We start from the raw sequence: 25,097 nt of genomic DNA on the forward strand, positions 1-25,097 counted from the left end.
GAGTGCTGGGATTAAAGGCATGTACCACACCGCCCGGCTACATTTCTAGATATTGAATTGCTACTTTTTCTGTGTGTGTGCTTATGTATCTTGTTTTGTAGATCAAGCTGGCTTCAAATTCGCTGTGCGTCTTAGGCTGGCCTTGATCCTGACCCTTCTGCTGTCACTTCCCACACACCAGGGCTCTAGGCATGCGCCATCATGACTGGTTCATAAACTGCTAATATATTTTTTATTTTTAATATTTTATTGTTTATGCGTATGGATGTTTTACCTGCATGCATGTGTGTGTACCACATGCCTAGTGCCTGCAGAGGGCAGAAGAGGGTATCAGAGCCCCTGGAACTGGACTTATAGACAGTTGTGGGCTGACACATGAGTTCTGGGAACCGAACTTGAGTCTTCTGCAATGAGCAGTCAGTGCTGTTAACCATCGAGTCATGTTTTAAGTCCCATAAACTGCTATAATATTAATAACTAGCTAACATTACTGAATTCTTTTTTTTCCTTTAAGATAGCCCGGGCTACCCTAGAACTTGCTTTGTATACCTGGCTGGCCTCGAATACACAGAGAACCACCTGCCTCTGCCTCCCAGTGCTGGGATCAAAGGTGTGTGTTACCACCGCCTAGCTCTGAGTCTTTCTTGTATAACTTAGAAATGGCACTTTACTGGTATCACCTTATATGTGTCAGGGGAATTATTTCCCAGATGGGTTATAAAACTCAAACAGAGGTAGAAACAAAGATAGCTGAGCGGGCAGACTCTGCGGCTGTGGGTCAAGCTCCATCTGCTGCTCTCAGGCCGCCCATTCAAAGTTTCTACTTTTGTGATTCTTACTCACAAATTCTCATGGCAATCGGGAAAACTCGGGTTAACTCTTGCAAAGCACTTAGCCTTATGTACTTAGCCTTTGGACAGCAAATGCCAGTTATTGTTGTCTTTATCACTTAGTAAGATTTTGTTGGCTGGGCGGTGGTGGCGCACACCTTTAATCCCAGCACACGGGAGGCAGAGGCAGGTGGATCTCTGTGAGTTCGAGGCAAGCCTGGTCTACAAGAGCTAGTTCCAGAACAGTTTCTAAAACTACAGCAAAACCTGTCTCGAAAAACCAAAAACCAAAAAAAAAAAACAAACCCATAAAACAAAAAACCCCCAGAAAATCAAAAGCCATATATATAAGCAGAAGACAAGTAAGAAAAAAAATACCCAAACAAAGCAATATGATACAGAAAGTATATAAAAATTACCATTGAGTTCATTTGTGTTCTTTATCAACTGCTGGGCATGAGGCCTCCCTTAAGTGTGGTTAATAGACTCAAGAGACTCCATTGGAGAAAATAATTTTTCCTTTACAAGCAGATGTCAACTGGAGAGAGGTCCTTGGTTAGGCGCGTGCGCCTGTGTCCACTTTCCCTCTTAGCGCTGGGACACTGTCTGACCTGAACCTGGAAAGGCCTGTGCATTCTGGCACACACTGAGGTGACATTTGCGTCAGTCCTCACTGTTTCCTTGGTGTCATCCATTCCCTCTGACTTTTACCGTCTTTCTACCTCCTCTTCTGTATCGCTAGCTCCCCAAGGCCTGTGAGACACTTAAAATTACATTCCCATTTCCCTTTAAGCAGACAAAAGTTGGCTGTGTGGTGGTGGCGCACACCCTTAATCCCAGCACTTGGGAGGCAGAGACAGGTGGATCTCAGTGAGTTTGAGGCCAGCCTGGTCTACAAAGTTCTACAAAGTTCTAGGACAGCAGGGTCTACACATAGAAACCCTGTCTCAAAAAAACAAAACAAAGCAAAAAACCACACAAAAGTCTTAGCATATTTGCTTAGTGTTCATAGTGAAAGGAAATGGAAAACCAACCTGATAGTGGAGTTACTATGATTACATTTGTAGAGATCCAGCAAGGAGGTATTTAAAGAGATGCAAATTATCACCTAGTCATGGTACTCGGCCCCTGGTTAGAGTTTGTAGGGTTGGGAGAGGCATTCTGAAACTTACATGCTGTTACACTACTCAAACGTCTACTCACCCCAGACAGGGAACCAATGACAGACCAAAATAGGAATACTACCAAAGTCCAACTTGATAAGCCAATGAGTTTTGTGTGGTTACTTATATATATCAGGAGTGTAGGTGTGAGAGTACTTACTGGAGCAGAAACGAGTCAGACAGTTGTATCACCAAAGCACGTTCCACCATGGATAAAGTTGCACAAAAGCTGGAATCTCAGAGTTCACTGCAGAATTTGCAGATAGTTTGACAGGCAGCTCAATTTGTCTGAGCCTCTTCCAGGCAGTTCAACCGCCTTCTTCAGGACCTTCTCAAGCAGCACTGCCCCTCCAAAAGCTAAAAGACCCCTTCAAAGTTGGATCTACTGGAACTAGAGGAGTCTCTCTCTTCCAGGCAAATTGGCTGAACTCTGCCTCTTCCAGGAAGTTCAGCATGTCTGAAACTCTTCTGGGCAGCTTAGCATGTCTCAGAACATCTCAGAACAGTTCTGTTTACATAAGCTTGGGAAAGGAGGGTTCTAGACTTCTGGTCAGTTTCAGGGACTTCCTGAAACTATTGAGATGTTTATTTCCTGAGGCTTTAAGTAGCTTCTCTGAAGGACTGCATGTTTCACTTCACTTCAGAAGATCCTATCTTAAGGGGCTTCCATAAAATGGAAAGTTTTATCCTGGAAGAAATAGCTACATAACACTTGTCAAGTACAAATTTGTATATTCTCTTTCCTACACATTTTGACAAAATGCACCTAAATCTTTAAGTGTAAACCAGATAATCAGTTGCATAGCCTTTTTTCCCCTAAAGAATAAGCATTCAATGTTGTGTTTGAGAACAGTTCTTGCCTTATTGTGTCTGTTTAAACACCAGAAACTAAACCTGTGGAGAATGTTGCCCCACACCTCACCCCATTAACTCCAAGTTTTCAGAGATTTCCCTGCTTCTGTGAGGAGCAGGGATGCCTGATGCGGCTCTGAGGGAGACAAAGTGCACCATGTCTGCAGACTACTGCTCTCTCCAACCGGAGTCATCTGCCCACTGAGTTTCATTCCCGTCCTCTCCACTTGCTTTGCATTTCCTTGTTCCTTCATTTATCTTCCTGAGAGCACCCATCTTATGATCTGCTTCTGGGACATATGATCTAAGAAGATATAACAATTAAAAATAATCAGATGAGTGTTCACTAGCCTGAAAAGGTGTTCAAGTGAGTGGATAATACTTTCCCCTTCGGTACTGTGGATGGAACCTAGAGTTTTACACGTGGTGGTGGTAGGCAAGTACTTTATCATTGATTCTATATATACACCCTCTTCTTTTTTGTGACACAGATCTATGTAGTCTGGCCTTGAATTTCATATGTAGCGAAGGATGAACTTGAATGTGGCAGGGGAGAGGTGAGAAGGCGCTGGAGGTCAGGTGAAAGATAAACAGCAGACTCCTTTATTCAGCTGTGGTGAGAGCCTTATATGCCCTCTTCCAGCACCCAGGCTGCGTTCCCATCAGTTGACATTGCCTTATTAGCTAGGCATGGTCAGGACCTCTGACAGCACCTGTTGATAGATCCTCGGGCAGACTCCAGGCTGGCTCTTCTCCTGCCTGGCCTTGTAGGTCCTATCTTCCTATACTTGAACTCCTCCTGATTTTCCTGCCTCCATCTCCCGAGTGCTAGGCATGTGCTGTCAATAGGATGCTAGGATTGAACCCATGACCTCATGAATATGAGGCAAGCATCTCATCACTAAGTAAATTCTCAGCAGTCCTCTTCCCCACTTTCTACTTTTTCTTCTTTACTTTGTATTTGAGACTGAACCTCACTAAATTGCACAGACTAGCTGTATACTCTGTAGCTCAGACAGAATTTGCTATCCTCCTGTCTTAGACTCATGAGTAGCTGGGCCTGGCCTAATGTTCACTTTTTATAGATAACCAGTGGATTTTTATTTTATTTTTTAATTTTTATTTATCTATTTATTTTTGGTTTATTGAGACAGGGTTTCTCTGTGTAGTTTTAGAGCCTGTCCTGGCATCAACTCTGTAGACCAGGCTGGCCTCGAGCTCACAGAGATCCACCTGTCTCTGCCTCTGGAGTGCTGGGGTTAAAGGCACGCACCACCACCAACCAGTTTAAATTTTTATTGTTTTTTGAGACAGCCTGGTCTACATAGGAAGGTCCAGGCCTTGAACTCCCAGAGATTCACCTACCTCTGCCTCTTTAATGTTGGAATTAAAGGCATGTGCTCCAATACATTAAAAAAAAATCACTGTAACAGAAGTCAAGACATATTCTGCATAGACTAATGTATAATGAAATTATTTTATGTGTAATTAGCAAATAATTTTTTTGTACTTTGAAACAGTCTATGTATTCTTGGCTGTCCTGAAACACACAATGTAGACCACACTGTCTCCCCAGTGCTGTGATTAAAGGTATGCACCACTATGTCTGGTAAACAATGTTCTGTGTTGTTTTAAATTTGTATGTGTATGGGTGTTTGGGCTGCCTGTATGTCCATGCACCATGTGCATCCAGTGCTCATGGAGATCACAGGGTATCGATTCTCTTGGACTGGAGTTACAGACAGTTGTTAAGTAGTCATGTGGATGCTGGGGGTCGAACTTGAATCTTCTGGAAGAGCAGTGTTCTTAACCTCTGAACTATCTCTCCATATCTGAAAGTTACAGTTGTTAAATCTTCTGAAGGGTAATTTGACTTCATTGGATGAATCTTTCAACTTTTTCATAGATTATATTTATTTAAAATAAGTTGAAAGAGTATTTATCTCCTGGGTGTGAGGTATACTGTGATTTTAGCAGCTGAGAAATTGTGGGAGTTGGGTTCAGTTTTTGATTCCTACTTCCAAAGACTTTGTGTGCTACAACTGTAATGCTGTTGTCAGACGTTTGTTACAAAGCTCATTCCATTGCTTGGTGGACATTGGCCCCATGGGCACTGTACTTTCTGGGCACTAGCTTGTACCTTCAGCTTGCTTAATTGCTCTGTCAACTTAGTAGATGTTTCTCAGTTGAACCTTGTACTTGCTAGCTAGATTAAAGTACAGCTTCAAATGGGCGGCATGCCCTTTGGGCTCACTGTTTGACTTTGGGAACCCAGCCACACGAATCAGGAATTATCAATGTTCTGATTTCACCAGCACACCCTAATGTCTAAAACCAAAGAACTGACTGACCTAGAGTCTTTCATAATCGATGAAAATCAAATTGCAGAACGGTGCGGACTGATGTGGAAATCACAATAGCCAGTATAAAACCCAGGTTGGAAAACTATGGTAGTGGCATATACCTGTTATTTCAGCAGCACTCAGGCGACTAGGGAAAGAGGATCATGAGGTACAGGCAAGCCTGAGCTACATAGTGAGTCCCTGTACAAAAATTCCACTTAAAATAATATCCATATTCAGATTTGGAAGAATTTATACTAAATGTCCAACTTTGGTGGTCTCTGGGTAGATGAAATCTTAAGATTTTTTTCTTTTGTTCCTTTTTCTTATTTAAAATTCCTAACTTGCCGGGCAGTGGTGGCACATGACTTTAATCCCAGCACTCAGGAGGCAGAGGCAGACGGATCTCTGTGAGTTCGAGGCCAGCCTGGTCTACAAGAGCTTGTTCCAGGACAGGCACTAAAAGCTACAGAGAAACCCTGTCTTGAAAAACCAAAAATAAAAAATAAAATAAAATTCCTAATTCATTTGTATTAAACATTGACAGCTAAGTAATTAAATAAACTACTAAAGATAAAATAATTGAAAACTTAGGTCAGGTGGATCATGAATTCAGGGTCATCCTGAGTTATAATAAGATTCTGTTTAAAAGTCATATTAAACCAATACCATTATGGGACTTCATAATAAATCATAATTAAGCCTTGGTCTCACAGAATACCCATATATTTAAATTTTCTTATATATTTACTTATATGGCACTACCTACACTTTGGTTAAAACTTCAGACTCTGAGTTTGTGACAATTTCCTTACAAATTGGTCCTGCCACAGCTGCTAGCCTCTAGGTCTACATTGTCATCAGGATGATGGGGCTAACAAACCTCACAGCTCTGTTAAAAACACAACACACAGGAACATGGAATGAACTATAGTTGGCATAATGCCTAGCAGTACTGATAAATTACTGAAAGGGGGCAGCAGAAGCCTCCATTGGGCCCCGAAAGCTGTGCTCTTGAGGGCTCTTCTATCAGGAAGCGGTGCAGGCAAGAGCAAATGCAGCATTTCTAGGCTGTCGGTTTCCTAGCGCCTCTTTCTCCGATTGATGGGGAGGGACTGGTTCACTTTATTAGTAAGTCGAAGCACAGTGCTCAGGAGCCCAAGACCAAAGTCTGACGCCCCAGAGAAAGAAGTACCCCTCCCCCACAGGGAAAGAAAGTACACTGTCAGGTCACACAAGAAACGTGTTTATTTGGAAAACAATTTCAAAATTACCTCCCAAACTCAGAAGTCACAGCCCAATATATACACTCCAAGTAAACAAGGCAGGTCTTCACCAATTGCTCGCTTAACAAAACTTTTATCTGATTTTGGGATGAAGAGCCTTCCCTAGTAAGAACCAACTGGAGTGTATAAACAGCTTTCCTAAAGGGTAACATCATTAATAGAGCTATAGACGATTTTCAGAAGTCTTACTCAGTTCAGTTTCAGAGAAGAAAATTATAACTTTTCCGAGCTTAGTTTAACACATCTCCTCTTGGGAAGCATTAAATATTCTTTAGTGTGGTTATTCCCATTTTCATTTCTGCCCCAACTTTTAAAATCACGTTATTTATTTCTAAGGACCCATTTTAGATTTTCATTAAGATTGACATTTAGTTACTTCACTTGCTTATGTCTCCTTTCTCCTTTGACACTCGTTAAGAACAACTCAGTATTCTGACTTTTTCACCTTGAACTTCATACTAACCACCCCATCTATTCCAGCCTCGATCTCATCATTTTCTTTAACTGGCCCAACTCCCTTTGGAGTCCCGGTCAAGATAAGATCTCCTTCTTCCAAGGTTACTATCTTGGAAACGTAACTAATGATGTAGGGGATGGAAAAGATCATAGACGACGTTTTGCCCTCCTGCCTGAGTTCACCGTTGACCTTGAGCCACAGTCTTAGGGCGTGAGGGTCAGGGACCTTCTCCTTGGGCACGAAGGCGCTGACAGGACAGGAGGCCGTGAAGCTCTTGGCCAGGGTCCAGGGCAGTCCCTTCTTCTTGCACTCTTCCTGCACATCTCTGGCAGTCATGTCCAGGCACAGAGCGTAGCCGGCCACATAGTCCATGGCGGCGGCCTCGGGGACGGCTTGAGCACGCCTGCCCAAGAGCACACCCAACTCCACCTCGTGGTGCAGGTTCTGGCAGTAGGAGGGCATTAACACCGGTGAGCCCTCGGGAGCGTACGCGGTGGACGGCTTCAAGAAAAGCACAGGCTCGCTTAGCACCGCGCTGCGCATCTCCTTGACGTGGTCTGCGTAGTTCCTCCCCACACACACGATATTCTTGCCCCATTCCCAGAAGCGAGACAGAGGCTTGGAGGAAGCCATGGTAAAACCTTGTGTCACGTGACCGTTGAATCCCGGGACTACGGGGGCCTCGAGGGGACAGCTGCCTTAGGACGCTGTTCAGGCCGAAGCGGCCCGCCCTTCCTGGCGCAGCAGCTGGACGCTGGGGTCAGCGGCCCGGAAGAGACGAGGAGGCGTACGCTCAGCCTCCCTCCGCCGCCCACACCTTCGTCCAGACCGGGTCTCCGGGCCAAGGCTCCTAGGGCAGGGTAGGGAACATTTTTGGGCAGGAGCTGCTGATTGGCTGGGGGCGGCACCCGCGAGACAGACACTGGTTGGCCGTGCGCTCTATGGGCGGGCACTGTCGGATTGAGGGCGTGGCGTTTCGGTAAAGAGCAGGAGCTGGTTGGTTGGGAGCAGTGCGAGGAGGACACTGATTGGCTGCTGTCGCCAACGCTAGTGTTGATGCCCACGACATTGGTGTTGCGGCTCCGCGACCCGGCTGTGCACCCCGTGGGTCATGGTGCTGGGTCGCGGGCCGCGGTGCCTCCGGAGCTTGTCAGTGCTGGGAGCCGCCTGCGCGCGCCGCGGTCTGGGTAAGTGTGTCTGGGCGCTGACGCGGCGCGGCGCCGGCAGACCGGACGTCGGTTGGGCGAGCCCTCGCCGCCTCCGGGCGCAGGTGCTGTGCGCTGCCGGGCGGGCGAGAAGCGGGGCCGGGCGTCTTCAGCTTAGACCAGCGGCGCTGACAGGGTCCGTGGCCGGGGACAGAGGGCGGGCACCTGCTCCCACACGGCCGGAGTCGGACTCCAGTGCCGGGGTCGCAACCTCGGTTTCTAAGCCAGCTGCTTTTCCTCCTGGTGTCCAACTAGTGGGGCAACAGTGGGTTGCCAGCGCTCCGGAGCTGGCCGGCCTGAGTCCAGCTAGCCGGGAATTTGGAAGCAATCGTGATCGAAAGTGCGTGGTCCATCTTTACTAAGCAAGAAGCCCTCTCGTTGAGAACCCCAGAAGTACAGGTCTCTCCAGTTAAGAACTAGCCTTTAGTGTCGCTGCTGAAGAGCTAGTCGAGCGCAGTTACTGCTGGTCAGCGCCGCTTATGCGAGTCCGCAGCTCAGCATTTGGTGCCCTAGAAGCCCCGCTGGATGAGAAGATGGGACTCTCTGGAAGTCTTCAATTTTTAAACAATGTTATGAGCAAAATAAAACGTGTCTGGGATTTGGTCTTGAACACAGGCTGCAGGTCCCAACTCAAGCAAAATGTCTCTAGTTGCAAGCTGGAGAGCTGGGAGCATCTTCTGGGCAGTGTCAGGCTAGTGTGGTTGGGAAAGAGGGTCCTGGAGGTGCCCTCAGTTGGTGAACCCCTTCTTTAGGGGTTATCATGTCTTCTCCAGGTTACTTAACTTCTTTTGAGACCTAGAGTGGGTTGAGCACTAGTAATAATATGTTATTTAGCCATGCACTGTTCTGCCAGGAAATACATGAACAGGTCTCATATTCACCTCTCTTCACCCTTCTGCCCTCCATGGGCTTGGGCAGTGCCAGGGCTTAGGGAGCTCAAATATTACAGAAACCTGATATTACAGAAATATTTATTTTGCTGAACATGCCCAACTGTTGTGCCAAAAAGGAGAAATGGGAATCTGGGGCTTTACGCAACAAGAGAGCACTTCCCTAGTGTAGTAGTCTTGGGGCCCTGGGGCACCACAAAACAAACAGTTCCATTTGGTTGGCTTCACTTGTCACGGTTATTAGTTGATAATACTAGCTATCACATCATGGTTATTAGTTGATAGTACTAGCTATCACATCATGGTTATTAGTTGATAGTACTAGCTATCACATCATGGTTATTAGTTGATAATACTAGCTATCACATCATGGTTATTAGTTGATAGTACTAGCTATCACAGGGTCAAAGCTGTTGTTTTCTGGATTCCTGAGAGTCGGAATACCACTGTCTCTACCACCTTGTGTGGCTTTCCCCTCTTTAAAGCCAAGGCAGAAAACCTTTTTGGAGGCCCCATGTTTTCAGGTTGAATGCGAGTTTTACTGCTGAAAACTGTTTTGACATCGGAATGAGTGGAGTAGCGTATACCTTTGTCCCCCAGTCCCTCGCTGCCTCCTTGGTGCACCCAGGCCTGTCCTTGCTTGGATAATTGTTCTGTGCCGTTCATGCCTGAGTCTCAGACAGCCAGTGCCTTATTTTCGGGAGCTGGCACTATGTGCATTTTTAATTGTGCTGGCCATTTAGTGTAAAGTGCTGTTTTCTCATCTGGGTAGAGGCCTGAGAAGGGCTGTCGGTTCAGAGGACTGAGCTCTTGTTAGTGCAGAGGCCATGACTGGAGGGCGAGCAGCCATGCTGTGGTGCCTTGTTCTGTCTGCCTCAGCTTTGAGTCACACCACAGGCAGCTGGGAAGGCCTGTAAGAACTCTGAAAAGAAATGTCAAGATTCCACGTCTAGTACAAGGTGTAGCTAACTTGCCTTGCATGTGAGCCCAGGGTTCTGTCCCTTCCACTGCAAAAGACAAGTGAAACTGAAAGAGACTGAGACAGAAGGATTGCTGAATTTAAGGCCGGCCTGGGCTACATAATGAGTTTTGGGATAGACAGGGATATAGAAGGGGATCTTTTTTTTTTTTTTTTTAAAGAATCCTGAGACAGAATGCTGGTGTATTTCCCACTCAATTTATGTTTTGGTATAAAAGCTGTTTGGAGAATAAAGGAGAGGAATTCTTAAAAAGAAAAAAAAAAGCAAAGAACCAAACAAAACCCCCAAGAACCTAAAAAGCATCCCCCCCCCGCAAACCAAAACAATAATTCTGTACCTGAGATGGGCTGGCTTACTTAGTCCCCACTTTCCTGAAGGATGTAATGAATAGGAAATTTCCTCAGAGGAGCTTGGGAAAGCCAACTATCAGAGCCCTGAGTGCAAGGGTATGGCTGCTCTGAAGTCTGGGTGAGGTTCCTCCGCTGTGTCTCTTCAGGTCAGGTCCTGCCGGGAGCCCTTCTGTATCACACAGATTTCAGGAAGAGTCTGACTGTGGAGCAAGACATGATGAAGGTTGAGCTACTGCCCGCCCTGACTGACAACTACATGTACCTGATCATTGATGAGGACACCAAGGAGGCTGCCATCGTGGACCCGGTGCAACCCCAGAAGGTAAGGTGTGTGTGGCTCTTCTTAGCTCCCTGTACCATACACCCAGCACCCTGCCTTCATCCCCAGGGATTATAGCCACAGGGTCTTTGCGGTTTTGTGGAAGCTAGGTGGAAATCGGTTCATTCAGAACAGTTATGTCTAACCACAGGCCTCTGTGGCAAGCCTGACACATACTTTTAACCCTCCGCGCCTAGACACGTGTGAACCCTGAGATTCTCCTCATCTTCCATGCTTCTGCTCCAGTGCTGTGGATGCCCGCAGTCAGAGCTGCCCCGGCTCGGAGCAGTTATGGGTGGACGGAGTAGGAAAAAGAAAAGCTACTACCTGTAGTCAGTCATTGTGGGTGGGGAGAGGGCCGGGCACCCGCTCTGCAGGCAGGTAAACCAGGACCAGAAGTGTGACTGGACCTTGATTCTGCCTCCCCGTGCCTGTAGGTTATAGAAACCGTGAAAAAGCACCGTGTAAAGCTGACCACAGTGCTCACCACTCATCACCACTGGTAAGTGCTTAGGCTGTGGATGGACCTGGGGTGGGGTCAGCTATTCACCTGGGAAGTTACTGTCCATAGAGCAGGGAAGGGGTCTAAGAAAACACCAAGGCTCCGCCTTGTTCCTCCTGGGCCACTGACCTCCGGGTTCCACGAATGCAGTAATTTCCAGGTGAGGTATTTGTGGCCTGTGGAGGAGCAGGATAGGGCCAGCACTCTCAGGCACAAGTGTCCTCTGCTGTCCCCTTAAAGCTAGGCTTCTCTGGTCACAGAAGGACCCCAGTGGCTGCCTTCACATATCTTAGGTTCATGAAACGTGCTGTTGGCATCCACCCATGTCAGAGAGAAAGAGGAGAAGGTAGACATCAGTTTTTTCTTAAACAAACGAAACCAACAAAATGGGAGGTGGAGGTGGGCGGAGCTCTGAATTTAGAGCTCCCCTGATCTCTAGTGAGCACCAGGCTGTGAGACCCTCACTTTTTTGGAGGGAAAAGTCTTATGTTTCCAGAAGTGTTGATTGACTTTTGTTGTATGGTTGGTTTCGGTGTTTTGAGATGGGATTCCACTCTGTGTGGCACAGGCTGGCCTTGAACTTGGGGCTTTGGGATAGTGCTGCGCAAAGCCCCATTCCTGGCTTTTATTATTCTTTTGCTTTCTGTTTTTGAGCCAGGGTCTCTGGCTGGCCTAGAATTTGCTTTTGGATCTTTTAAGGCTCTTCAAAAGTAGAAGAAATGTTTGTTGGCTCCTAATCTTCTTTCCTAAATGACTCTGTGAAGAGAGCCAGAGCCTCTGTCTTTGACCCCGCCCTGGGTATGTCAGAGCTGGGAGGAAGCTTGGGGCCCCGTGCCTCTCAGTCACTCTGTCTTTGTGGCTGCTTTAGCCAGGCCCCTGAGGTACTGGGTGCGACTTCAGCACCTGGGACAGGGAGTTTGACCTTAGTCTTGGCCTGGACTGCACATTATGGCTGCTCTACTTTGTAAGGCTCCTTCCCTGGGCTTCCAGCTGCTGGCACTTCTACCTTTGGGATCTGATGGCATATGCCTCACAGCCATCAAACAAACACTGTGCACATTCTGTGTTTTCTGTTCCACCTTAGTAGCTACTACTTCAGATGCCTTTTTCCTGAAACTGGCGGAGTCTGGCTTTTTCTATCAACATCTCACGCTTATGTCCTCGTCAAGCCTAAGGCTGAGCTAAGGGTCTGGCCTGTAGCTCACAGGCAGATCAAGTTGTGTTATTGCTCATTGGTAGTGATATTTTCAAAGGTAAGCGATGAAGTGATGGTGCCTACCTGGCCTGTGTATGATCCTTGTCCTGGAGGCCATGGAGCAGAGAGCTGGGTCACTTGTTCCTGTTAACTGAGAGCCCTGCTGTTCCTTGGATCGTTTGGCTATGGAGTGGAGTAGCCAAGGGACTGACAGGGGAAGGTGTTTCCCATCCCCATCTTGGAGCTAAGGATGCCCACAGTGTGGGGATTCTCCTGTCTGTGCCTTTACCATGGCCTTGCCCTCTGCTACTCTGAGGAACTGTGTGAGTCCCTGGCCCTAGGAGGTGCCAGCACCTGGCTGTCCTGTGCTCTGCATGCAGACCTCCTGCAGGTGGGCAGGATCTAGGTTCTTGAGTTCCCGGCATAGCCTTTGCCAGTGCTGGCCCAAACTGGGATGCATTAGGATTACCTTGGTGAACCTTCCAACCCGCACGCCCACCTTAGTGCCCAGTCCCTGAGCTCAGAGGTGCGGTCAGAGTGAGGCTTCTGGCTAGTGGGAGCACTCCAGGTAACTTCCTGTGCCCCGAGGTGTGGGAGCCATGCCTGGGACCCTAGGTCTATGTGACCTGCTTTCTCTGTTCAGGGGCATGCTGGACACCCTGAGACACTTGTTTTTGGTGTTGCCAAATGGCAGGCAAAAAGTGGTTCAGGGTTGCCTGTTTCTACTGAAAAATGTATAGGCAAAGTGAAAACTCCATTTGGTCGGGGCTTAAAGGCAAGCAAGCAGCCCTCCATCTCGTCAGGTTACCCCGGGCCTCCTGTTTGACTTCTAGGGACCATGCTGGTGGCAATGAGAAGCTGGTGAAACTGGAGCCTGGGCTGAAGGTTTACGGAGGTGACGACCGCATTGGGGCCTTGACGCACAAAGTCACACACCTTACCACACTGCAGGTACACAGGAAGCCCTGCCAGGATGCTGGGGCCACAGGCATCATTTGGAAAGGGGGCTGATCAGGCAAGGGGCTCCCTGGACCTGTCTCAGCATTGCTTGAACAGTCCTCCCTTCAAGAGCATAGTGAAGTCGAGCTGTGGTGGTGCACACCTTTAGTCCCAGCACTCAGGAGGCAGAGGCAGGTAGATCTCTGAGTTCAAGGCCAGCCTGGTCTACAAAGTGAGTTACAGGACAACTAGAGCTGTACAGAGATATTCTGTCTCAAAAAAACCAAAAACAAATGTAGAGAGCCGCGTGGAGTCACACCTGATGGCAATGTGTAGAGCTGCGTGGAGCCGCACCTGATGGTGCTGGCTTCCGCCCTCCGCGATCCCAAAAGCGAGTGCTCTCTGTGATAATCAACTCCTAATATCAACTAGGCCTGACTTATGCTATTATCACGCAATGATTGTCAGCTGCTTGCATATGCGTGGACCTATGGGCAGTGCCCACCTGGCAGTCTGGGGTTAGCGGCCCAGGCCTTTTTAAGGGCTGGGAGAGGTTTGCCCAGAGAGGAAGAGAGAAAGAGGGAGAGAGAACGCATTGTCAAAAGGTCCTGAATAGACTGCTCAGCAGGAAGAGCTCCCGTGTTGCGTCCTTCTTGCTTGCTTGCTTATCGCTGAGCAGTTTATTCAGGACCTTTTGACAATGTGTTCTCTCAATAAACTGCTCAGCAGGAAGAGCTCCGGTGTTGCGTCCTTCTTGCTTGCTTGCTTGTCGCTGAGCAGTTTATTCAGGACCTTTTGACAATGCGTTCTCTCTCCCTCTCTGGGCAAACCTCTCCCAGCCCTTAAAAAGGCCTGGGCCGCTAACCCCAGATTGCCAGGTGGGCACTGCCCATAGGTCCACGCATATGCAAGCAGCTGACAATCATTGCGTGATAATAGCATAAGTCAGGCCAAGTTGATATTAGGAGTTGATTATCACAGAGAGCACTCGCTTTTGGGATCGCGGAGGGCGGAAGCCAGCACCATCAGGTGCGGCTCCACGCAGCTCTCTACACATTGCCATCAGGTGTGACTCCACACGGCTCTCTACAAACAAAACAAAAAATAAGAGCATAGTGAGAAAATCAACTGCAAAATGTGCCTGGACACTGGGGAAGACCTCAGAGTGGGTCTCCGAGTCAACTGGAGAATTTGAATGGGGCCTCTGGGGTCCTTTTGACTTCTGTGACATGACAGTAGAGCTGTGTGGAGATGGAGGCCTTTGCTAGGACACGCAGCTGCACTGCTTGGGAAATGGGTCAGAATGAGACAACTTGAGCAGAGAGGCTGTGCAGATATTCTTGTTGACTCTGTCTTGAGGTGTTTGCATTGCTGGGTCGGCTTGAGGGTTGACCACTTGAAGAGCTGGGGAGGTGGTCAGAACAGAAGTATCTTTAATGGGAAAATGCCTGGTTTAGATTTGGCTCAGTTCTGGAGACTAAAACAAAATAAGCTTCTTGTGGTTTTGTCCTTGAACAAACACATCTGGAGCATCTGCACCTGAGCCACACCTTAGCCAGGATCCTTGGGCCCTGCCTGTGGGCTGTCCAAGCCCTGGGATGCTCTGTAGGTGTCTCGAGTGCAGTGGATCCTGAAATAAGCGTGTCAGGAACAGGAGGGTCATAGTGCTGCCACTTGTGACGTTCCAAAAAGACTACTGGTGGTCGGAGCTCATCCCAGCACCTCTATTTCAGGTGGGGTCTCTCAGTGTCAAATGTCTGTCAACACCCTGCCATACTTCGGGACACATCTGTTACTTTGTGAGCAAGCCTGGTAGCTCAGAGCCCTCTGCTGTGTTCACAGGTGAGTTGGGGAGGGACATCTATGTAAAGACTCTGTTTGGCATTGGCTGTGTGAGGAAAAACTCCTGTGAGAGAAGCAAAGTGTTTCCTGACACACCTTCTAGCAGGGGCTGCACCTTCTCCAGCCCTGCATCTCATATAAAGAAGCCACAGCCCAGGATGGAGCCTGGGATTTGTTCAAACTACTGAGTGCAGAGGTGCTCTGAGTTGAGGCTGGGCTGCTGCTGCATCACATGGTTGAGGTTCACCATCTTGCAACCTCAACCCTTACCCTCTAGTAGCCAACAAATGGAGGGGAGGCTGGCTGAGGAAGGCCCCAGGGGATCCCAGTATCCTTCCTGCAGGCTTGCAGAGAGCCCTGTTATCTGATTTGGGTGATGCGCACCTAGTGACCCTGCAGAGCCAGAAGCCTGACTTGAAAGTGGGTGGTTCACATGCTGAGGCCGAGCCAGCCCCTGGAGCAATGTGTGCAGTTCACACTCAGCGCAAGTAGGTTTGTCCAAAAATCAGGAATTTTCTCCTTATGAGTAAAATCAGAACAGTGCAGGTGATAATTGGAGCCTGTGAAACAGAGCAGCCTGTGACCACAGTGCTCAAGCGGCACGGGCTGGGGTGGGGCAGGAGGCCAGGCTCCTGCCTCTCAGAGTTGTGATGTGAGTGATGATGCCACTGGGGCTGTGCAAGCCTGGACTGGGGGACATGCCAGCATATTCTAATGAGGTCACAGCAGCACGGTTCAGATGGGAGGAACCCTGGAGAGACACTGAGGGGGAACTGGCTGGATCTCTGTTCTGTAAATATGCAATTGCCCAGGAACCCGAGCTTTTTAAAAACACGTTACAGAATGCCAGGGTTTTGTCTTGTTTTGTTTTCAGAGAGGTCTCTGTTGCCCAGGCTGGCCTGGAACTTGTGGCAGTCCTCCTGCCTCAGCCTCCCGAGTGTGGGGTTGCAGGTGTGAGCCTGTACTCCTGACTTGAGTTCCTTGTCTTCCTCATGGCATTGCGTGGTTTATGCACAGACCTTGGACCCTTTTTGTGTTGGGGCTCACCTCTGCCCTCTGAACTCTGAGCTGAGAGCGGAGCTGTGACATGGAACATGGCAGCTCTGCTGTGTCCGTGTTGTCTCTGGGACTGGTGGTTTGGTAAGGCTTTTCTGAACCGCAGTATGCTGTGGTGAGATGGTGATAATCACGTGGTCCTCAGCTTATGACTGTCCAGGTTAACTGAGGTGTAGACATAGCTGGCCCTCCCCCGTTGGCATGGCTGTGTGCCCTGCAAAGGTCTGTGTTGGTGTCTGTAAGAGCAGATGTCATGTTATCATGGACCGATAGTCAGGACATGCCAGCTTTGAGGTGAGAGAAGGGTGTGGGTGAGAGAAGAGGAACACCTGTGCTGGTTAATTTTCTGTCCGCTTGACACAAATTAGTCTTCTGGGGATATAAAAAAGAAAAAAGCCTCAATAGAGAAAAATGTCATCATCTGATTGTCAAGTCTATAGTGCATTTTCTTGATTAGTAATTATGGGAGGACCCAGTCTACTGTGGGCATTGCTACCCCTGGGCAGGTGTGTCCTGGGTGCTTTAAGAAAGCAAGCTAAGTCAGGTGGTGGTGGCGCACGCCTTTAATCCCAATCCCAGCACTTGGGAGGCAGAGGTAGGCGGATCTCTGTGAGTTCGAGACCAGCCTGGTCTATAAAGTGAATTCCAGGACAACCAGGGCTGTTACACAGAGAAAGCCTGCCTCAAAAACAAACAAATAAATAAATGCAAACTGAGTAAGCCAGTGAACAGCTCCTCCATATGTCTGCCTCAGTTCCGCCTCCAGCTTCCTGCGTAACTTCCCTCCATGGACGTTATAAGACGAAGTAAGCCCTTTCCTCTCTAACTTGGTTTTCAGAGCAACAGAAAAGCAGACAGGAAAACACTTCTGTCTTAGAGCTTTGCCAAGTAGGCTACCTGGGTTTTCACATGAGTTCTGGGCATCAGGCTCGGGTTCTGATGCTCGTAAGGCAAGCACTTGCCGACTAACCAGTCTCCTCAGCCCTGTTCTGTTTGACAGTGCTGTGGACAGAAGCCAAGGCCTTGTGTGTGTTAGGCAGATGCTGTAGCACTGAGCCCCAGCTGAGCCTGAGGCTGGATCTCTGAGGACTCTCTGTCCTGAGAGGTAGAAGGTGCTGTGTAGCATGGAGGAGGCCCCACGACACCCTGTACTTTCTATGACTGTCCTGGGCAGCACCTGGCATGAGGGGCGCGAGGTGTCTTCAGGTCATTTTATAACCGCACGGTGTTTTCTGGGGCATCACAGTGAGGGCCAGTACAGAACGTGTACAGTAGTCAGCCGCCACTCCAGCTGACCTGAGGGGACAGGCGTAGCTGAGAGGAGGGCGTGGTAGGGGGTCAGGCATCTTGTACAGCTGGAGTGTGCGATAAGGCCTGTTTAAACTGAGATAGGCAGGCTGGGCACTGGGAGACAACAGTGCAGAGATGGGGACAGACTGTGCAGAAAGTGTGCAGCAGGGATGAGGGTAGGACTTCAGGTATGGAGGCCCAGGAGCAGAGCCAGGTTCTCTGGGCAGGGGCAGTCAAGGTATAAATGGCACCAGGAGTACCCACTGATGTGGGCTGGCCACAGTGGAAGTCTAGGGTGTGTAGGGAACAGAAGCAGCCAGGTTGTCCTGCCCATGCTAAGATGAGGCCAAGAGCAGTGCTAGCCTGGGGTCATGAAGTGGGTGCCTCAGGTATTCCAGCAGCAAAGGGGGAAGGGTGCAGGAGAAAGGGGTCATCCAGTGTTGGAGGAAGAGACCCAGGAGGGCTGCTGAGAGCCAGGAAGTGGACTAGGTTTGTGATGATCTCAGCTAGGGTGGGACTGGGGCACTGACAGCGGGTCAGGGTGCCTTGGCTTTTAAGCCCCAACAGTGAGTTATGGCTGCAGTTGAACCTGGAGGCTGGCAGAGTGGAGAACTGTGGGTGGCCTTGCACCACGTTGGGTGAAGATGCCTAATGGTGGCCATGGTGGCGGGTGGCTTTGAGTCATGTCCTGGTGCCTGTTGGTAAGTTTGGTGCAGGCGGCCAGGGTGTGAGCTAGCCCTGAGGAGCGCCGCTGTGTTTTCCAGGTGACACGCTGTTTGTTGCTGGCTGTGGGAAGTTCTATGAAGGAACTGCAGATGAGATGTACAAGGCTCTGCTCGAGGTCTTGGGCCGGCTCCCAGCAGACACAGTAGGTGGTGCTTCCCTTTCTCTAAGGCCCCACGTGCTCAGGAGGCAGACCTGTTGTAGGCCCAGGAACCTGTCCCTGCTTTCACAGCTGGCCTCACCTCTGAGCCGAGGAGAGAAGTGGGCAGAGCCGTCACCTAAACAGTTTTCATTAGTACTTCATCTATGTGTGGCCCTGCAGTATCTCTAGTTGCACACATTAAATGGGGTGCTATGTCCGGCTGAGACATGAGGCAGTCTTGAACCCTCAGGGTTTCCAAGGTGGAAGTCAAAGCCCATGTGTTGGCTCTTTCTTCAGAAAGTCTACTGTGGCCATGAATACACCATAAACAACCTGAAGTTTGCACGCCACGTGGAACCCAACAATGCTGCCGTTCAGGAGAAACTGGCCTGGGCCAAGGTGAGTGGGCCAGTTCTGGAGCATGTCCTGGGGTGCATCGTGGTGCAGTGACTTTCCAAGGGCCTGGATGCAGACACAGCACTATCTGCAGAGTGGGTGGAAGCCTGGTGTCACAAGCTCAGTGCTGGTTACTGCAGTAGAGTCCATCTGACTACAGGGCCCAGCGCAGGCTGTGGATACTCACTACATCTTAGCATAAGAGACTCGGCTCACCAGACAGTGGTGGCACATGCCTTTAACCCCAGCACTTGGGAGGCAGAGGCAGGCAGATCTCTCTGTGTTTGAGGCCAGCCTGGTCTACAAGAGCTAGTTCCAGGACAGGCTCCAAAGCTACAGAGAAACCCTGTCTCAGAGAGACAGAGAGAGACAGAGAGACAGAGAGAGAGAGAGACTCAGGCTCCAGGGTTCAGCCTTATTCCCCACATACTAAGCAGTAAGTTGAATCCTCTGTGAGGAGCCTGCTTCTGCTGTCACCCAGACAGTAGGGATCTCATCTGAAGGGGTTGATCTCCACGATGGCACCAGTGAGCTACTACATCCTAGCCCCAGGCAGTGGGCCGAGGGCTTTGTTCGACACCTGTCGCTCACTGTGAATACCATCAGAGCTGTGTGGACCTGGGAGCTTCATGTGCGGCCCCTTCATGTGCGGTGCTTCATTATATAAGTCCGTTGTATTGTCTATGATAGGAGCCTGTCCAGCGTCCCTTCCAGATCAGCAAGGGGTTTACAAAGTAATATTAGAAAATTCAGTTTACCTGTAATCCAGGAGAGAGGCAGGAGAATTACAAGTTTGAGGCCAGATTAAGGCTACATACATTCTGAGCACCATGCCAGCCAGGACTACACAGTAAGACCCTGTCTCAAAAACAAACAAAACCAGAAAAGTTCAACCTGGAATGGTGGCATGTACTTAGTTGGAAGTACTTGGGAGTCTAAGCAAGGTAAATGAGTCAGGAGTTCAAGGCCAGTCTCAGCCACAGTGTGTGTTCTTAGCAAGCCTGGGCTCCGTGAGGCGACCACCACAACACGGAACCCAGTGCTGCGTCAGGTGTGGGGGCACGTGTCTAATCCCGCTTACGAGACTGAAGCGCCCCATGTTCAAGGCCTCCTGGGCAGTATATCAAAATCATCACCTCTGCTGAGCAAATCCAAAACATAATGAACAGAAAGGAACCCAGACCCCCACACACTCTGTGATCAAATTGCTGAAACCCAAAGTCAAATAAAGATACTTGAAAAAACAACAACAACAACAACAACAACAAAAAAAAAAAACCATCACCTCAAAAATTTTTCAAGCCCCCGTTATATTCATACCTGGTTCTCAGAGTATGCGTTTAATACTCACCTAGAGATCATACTGTATGCACACTGTCCATACCGTAATACCACTCTGCAACTTACTTTGTTTCCTTATTTCCTCTGGGGATCAAACCCAAAGCCTCACAATGCCAGACAAACCGAACTTTAAGGGTAATTTACATGCATGCGAATGTCTTGAATGAAGTCCGTAGTTAGCTGAGCTTTGACAGTGCACATCCACATGGGCCCGGCCCCAGTCAAGCTAGACACCGCGGCTCTGCTCTGCCAGGCACTTTTTAACAAAGTTGATTTTGATGTTGTATATGAGTGTCTTACCTGCCGGGACCTGTGTGCATCACGTGCATGCCTGAAGCCTGTGGAGGCCAGAAGAGGGCATCAGAACCCCTGGAAGTGGAGGGACAGGTGGTTCTAGGTTCCCTGTGGGTGCTGGGAACTGAACCTAGATCTTTCGCTAGAGCAGCAGCTGCGGAGCCATCTCTCCAGCTCCCCTCCCCCAAGGCACTTTGACCCTCTCAGTGCCTTGCCATCTGAAGCTGTTCTGTTGTCTAGCACTGTCCATGACCTTATCTAGAGGCTTGTATAACAATCATATGACCTTCCTCGGCCCTCCCCTGCTCTTGCTCAGCCTCATTTTGAGGCCCATTCCTGCTGGTTTTGTTTCTGAGTACATCCTGTATTACGTGGCTCACTATGGGAGCTCATCCATCTGTGGGTGTGGCCTCGTGTGTTTTCCTGGTTTACAGGCTGTGAGCGCTGTGGCTGGCGTTCTGTTCCTGCTTTTTTTTCTCTCTTCTGCTCTTGGCTATATGGTTAATAGTGGAACTGCTGGATTGAATAGCCAAATGCATTAACTCTTAAACTGATCCTCAAAAAAAATTGGGTCCTGTTGTTTTATGTTCTCCTCTTAACCCCCGTAGTTCCTGATACTTTGCATGCATCAGTGCTACTGGTCTCTTTCCTAACCCTTGGCTGTGTGTCCTGGTGATGGAGGGGCCATGTGGGTGTCTGCAGTTGCTGTCCCAGCTCTATCCCTGAGGCCTCCATGTTAGCCAGGCAAGAGTTGGGCAAGAGCTGCATGGAGACCCCTTGGCTTATAAACACAGCTTCTGCTCAGTTGTGTTAGCACTGTCTCTGCCATGGTCTATGGTGCTCAGGAGCAAGGCTATCCATACAAGGTAGTGGCCAGTGCCGTCCAGTACTCTACTGCTTGGCCACTCTGCAGGCACTTGGTGGGAGCTCCTGACAGGAGAGTAAGCCCCATACCCTGTGCTGGGAGCCCAAGTCACTCACTGCTCCTCATGCTAGTTTTCTTGAGGGGAGGGTGTGTGTTTTGATTGTGTGAAATATAAAGCTCACATAATGGAGACAGGACGTCCTCCCTTCAGAGACAGCACAGGCAGAAGTGATATACTTGTTGCAGTTGTTTACTCTCAGGGACGCAGTGGGAAACAACTCTAGTCCCTCCTGTGAGCCCGGCCTCCCTCCACAACCAGACGCCCACCTGTCCACTGACTGTTCTCTGCTCTGCCTCCCGGGATGACTTGTGTTGAAAGCTCACTAAGATATTTGGAAGTAGGGACCCATTGATCCCTATGTGACAGTGTCATCTTTTATAGGAGAAATATGCCATCGGGGAGCCTACGGTGCCATCCACTCTGGCAGAGGAGTTCACCTATAACCCCTTCATGAGAGTGAAGTAAGATGGTTGCGGGGTCCTCTCTTGGCCTTACCTTCCTGTGGTAGCTCAGACTTCATAATTTTGTCCAAGTTCACTCCCATCAAAGAGATGGACCAGAGCTAACCTATCCTGAGGTGAATGAGCCTGACCCTCATACCCTAGCTTTATTTAAAGTGTGCCCAAGAGGGCAGGTTTTGTCCCGTAAAGGTGAGGATATGCTTTTCTTGACATCTTGCCAAGGATGTGGGGGACCCTTGACCTATGGGGAGAGCCTTTGGAGAGCTTCTTCAAAGATCCCTGAAGCTCTGGGACTTTGGGCTGGGTGGGCAGCATGGAGTTGGTGGCCTCCCATTTGCATATTGCTGGAAGGACCTGCTTGGCTTAGCCCTAGCTGTTCTTCTGCAGGAGGGTGTCTGGGCTCTGCCCACACCCTGCTATCTCTTGCCTATGCAGGGAGAAGACTGTGCAACAGCATGCTGGGGAGACGGACCCTGTGACCACCATGAGGGCCATCCGCAGGGAGAAGGACCAGTTCAAGGTGCCACGGGACTGAGGCACACAAGAACAGGGACTTTTAAGTGACTGTCCTGCTGCTCTTGCAGGATCTAGTCTGCTTTTATTTTAAGTTAATCCAGAGCCCGTAGCTTGTGTTATCAAATGTTCTAATGCATATTTATAAGAGAAAAAGTTAAAAGTATTTATTCCCATACCCCTGCTTATGGACTGACTCTGCATTATCTCTGGCTTTAGATGTATAGAGCCCCAGGCTCCTGTGGTCATCAGGCGTGTAGTTTGCACCTAGTCTCTCAGAGTGGTGCTGGCTCTGGGAGAGGCTGAGTCGGGCTTCCCACCTTGGCTTCCTGGCTCTTCAGGGAGAAGGATGTCTGGCACTCGCCTTGACTTTCCCTCCCCCTTCCGCCAGCCTCTGTGGTCCATCCAGACCCAGCCTCTGGGTACTCAGGTCTGAGTGGGCCGAATGAAGACAACAGACGCAGATGCCCCGTGACACCAAGGTCCAAGACAGGTGAAGGAAGAATTTGAGACCGGGGTGCCTAGTCTGACCCCCCAGGGGACAGTTTGCCCTGCCAGTGTGGATCATGCTTTGATCTGTGTTAAGGTCAGCATCCCTCAACCTGTCAGAGCTGTGTATCCTGTCCCGCTGTCTGCATTGCTGGCCTGTAGTTCCTGCTTCCCTTGGGTCTGCTGGGGCTCGTGTCCTTGCAGCTGCCCGCTGTGGTCAGGGTGCAGGTGTTCTAAACTGCATTACTGGCACACAGGTCCTCTTTAGAGATGGCGTAGGGTAGAGCTGCTAGTCCTGCCCGATTTCTCCCCCAGAGGTGGCATGGAATGGAACTTGCAGATTGTCCCCATGAGTTGTGCATGTGATAAGTGTTAGAACCATGTGTGCTCGGCAAGTCCTGCCATAGCTCTGATAGACATCATGCTTCCCACCAGCCTCCAAATAAATGCAGTATCTCTCTGTGAGCCTCAGTGTGCAGAGATCTCAGAGCCCAGATGCCTGCTGCAGAACGTGTGTGCCATGCTGCCGTGCATAGTGTGTAAACGTTCTGTACCACCCAGCTCCATGTGGCCAGTCCAGGGGACATTTGGCATGCCCCCTCTGAAAGATCAAGTCCTAAATAAGACGGTTTGCATGTCCAGATGCTGTCCCTCTCTGCCCACCCCAGCCACTGACTTTGGTGACCTAGGCACCTGACCTGAGGGGTAACAGATACTGAGATCTTAGCAGGTAGTAGACAAGCCTTACTGTCCAGGGATGCGGGAGAGTGTGATAGAGCATCAGGGGGACAGTGCTTCAGAGGAGCAGGGGACACAGACGGTGTGCTCGTTACCTTTCCAGATGTGCTGGCCAGGAGAGGCCTCACATCTTACATTTGTGTAAAAGGTGGGAAAGGGGCTTAGGGAGGTGAAAGCTTAAGGTGAGAGGAGTAGAGTGCATATTATCTGGGGGTGAGGGTGGTGGTCCCGAGTTCCAGGACAGCCAGGGCTACAATGGGAACCCTGTCTTGAACCCCCCCCCCAAAAAAAAGCATATATAAGCCAGGTAGTGGCACTCGGGAAGTAGAGCCAGATGTTTCTCTGAGTTCAAGGCCAGCCTGGTCTACAAAAAAAGACTACTCAAAAAAAAAATTTTTTTTTTTTTGAGGCAGGGTTTCTCTGTGTAGCTCTGGAATTCACTATGTTGACCCAGTTGGCCTCGAACTCACAGAGATCCCCCTGCCCCTAACAAAATTACTTTTAATTAAGGTGAGAATCATACAGGTAACCATTTAAATTACAGTGGGGCCCTCGCTCCATCCCACCACACACCCCCACAGCTGGTACTCAGTGTTCTGTGTCCCTTCCCCTCATGATCTACACTTCTAATCATTGTCTGTCCAGCGAGGAGAAGCAGACTTCTCCTGGCCTACCCACCACTGTGGACGTGTGTCTTCAGGGGTGGCAAAGGCCAGGGCAAGAATAGAGAATTTGGCTGGGCAGTGGTGGTGCACACCTTCAATCTCAGCACTCTGGAGGCAGAGGCAGGCGGATCTGTTTGAGGTCAGCCTGGTCTACAGAGAGCGTCCCAGGACAGGCTTCAAAACTACACAGAGAACCCTTGTCTCGGGGGGGGGGGATTAGGTGGGGCAGCAGTGGGCTGGGGTGGGTGCAGCACTAGCACCTGACCTAGAGCTCAGGCATGGCTGGCTCTTCCTGTCCTAATGTCATACCCCTCAGTGTGAGCCTCCGAGGCAGGGGAGCACCTCTGTGTCCGGTAGTTTTCCTGGCAGCGGCGGTGTGTGGAGGCAGACATGTCTTCCGTCTCTTGCTCAACACTGGAGCTCACAGAACCCAGCTGCTGTCAGTAACCTGGCTGCCTAGCTCTGCAGTGATGTCATTGTCACCCAGTCCTTAGTTTCCTGCAGTCTCCCGACTGCAGCGAGTGGGTAGAACGCAGGGCCCAGTTCTCATCCACAGTGGCTGGGGTGCCGATGTTAGCCAATGAACCCGAGCGCCCGCTTTTCTTAGACGCCCATGCGTCTCTGGGACAGACCACGTCTCAGGCCATAGGCCAGCCACAAAGGCTAAAGCATACAGTGTGCTCTTTCCCCAATATCTTCAGAGAACCCCAGTAAACATTTCTAAATACGAGTCAAGAAGTAAAACTGGAAAGTTTACTAGAGTGGCAGAACAGTGCTGGGGGATATATATTTATATGTGCACGTGTGTGTGTGTGTGTAGGTATGTGTGTATGTGTGTGTAGGTATGTGTGTGTGTGTAGGTATGTGTGTATGTATGTGTAGGTATGTGTGTGTATGTATGTGTAGGTGTG

General features: G+C 49.5%; 2 protein-coding genes across 2 annotated transcripts; one reads left to right on the plus strand and one right to left on the minus strand.

Annotated features, from left to right (window-relative positions):
- Positions 1-6,417: 6,417 nt before the first annotated feature.
- On the minus strand, positions 6,418-7,801 carry Fahd1 (fumarylacetoacetate hydrolase domain containing 1). The gene has a single exon (XM_057775745.1). The coding sequence runs from the start codon at positions 7,561-7,563 to the stop codon at positions 6,898-6,900; it is 666 nt and encodes a 221-aa protein (XP_057631728.1). The 5' UTR covers positions 7,564-7,801; the 3' UTR covers positions 6,418-6,897.
- A 160-nt stretch (positions 7,802-7,961) lies between these two features.
- Positions 7,962-23,254, plus strand: Hagh (hydroxyacylglutathione hydrolase). The gene is made up of 9 exons (XM_057776617.1): positions 7,962-8,117; positions 10,502-10,677; positions 11,112-11,176; positions 13,205-13,322; positions 15,044-15,152; positions 18,263-18,366; positions 18,661-18,762; positions 21,702-21,781; positions 22,217-23,254. The coding sequence occupies exons 1-9, from the start codon at positions 8,042-8,044 to the stop codon at positions 22,314-22,316; spliced, it is 930 nt and encodes a 309-aa protein (XP_057632600.1). The 5' UTR covers positions 7,962-8,041; the 3' UTR covers positions 22,317-23,254.
- Positions 23,255-25,097: the final 1,843 nt, after the last annotated feature.

This window comes from Chionomys nivalis, chromosome 7 (assembly GCF_950005125.1).
Source record: "Chionomys nivalis chromosome 7, mChiNiv1.1, whole genome shotgun sequence".
In the NCBI taxonomy this organism is placed as follows: domain Eukaryota; kingdom Metazoa; phylum Chordata; class Mammalia; order Rodentia; family Cricetidae; genus Chionomys; species Chionomys nivalis.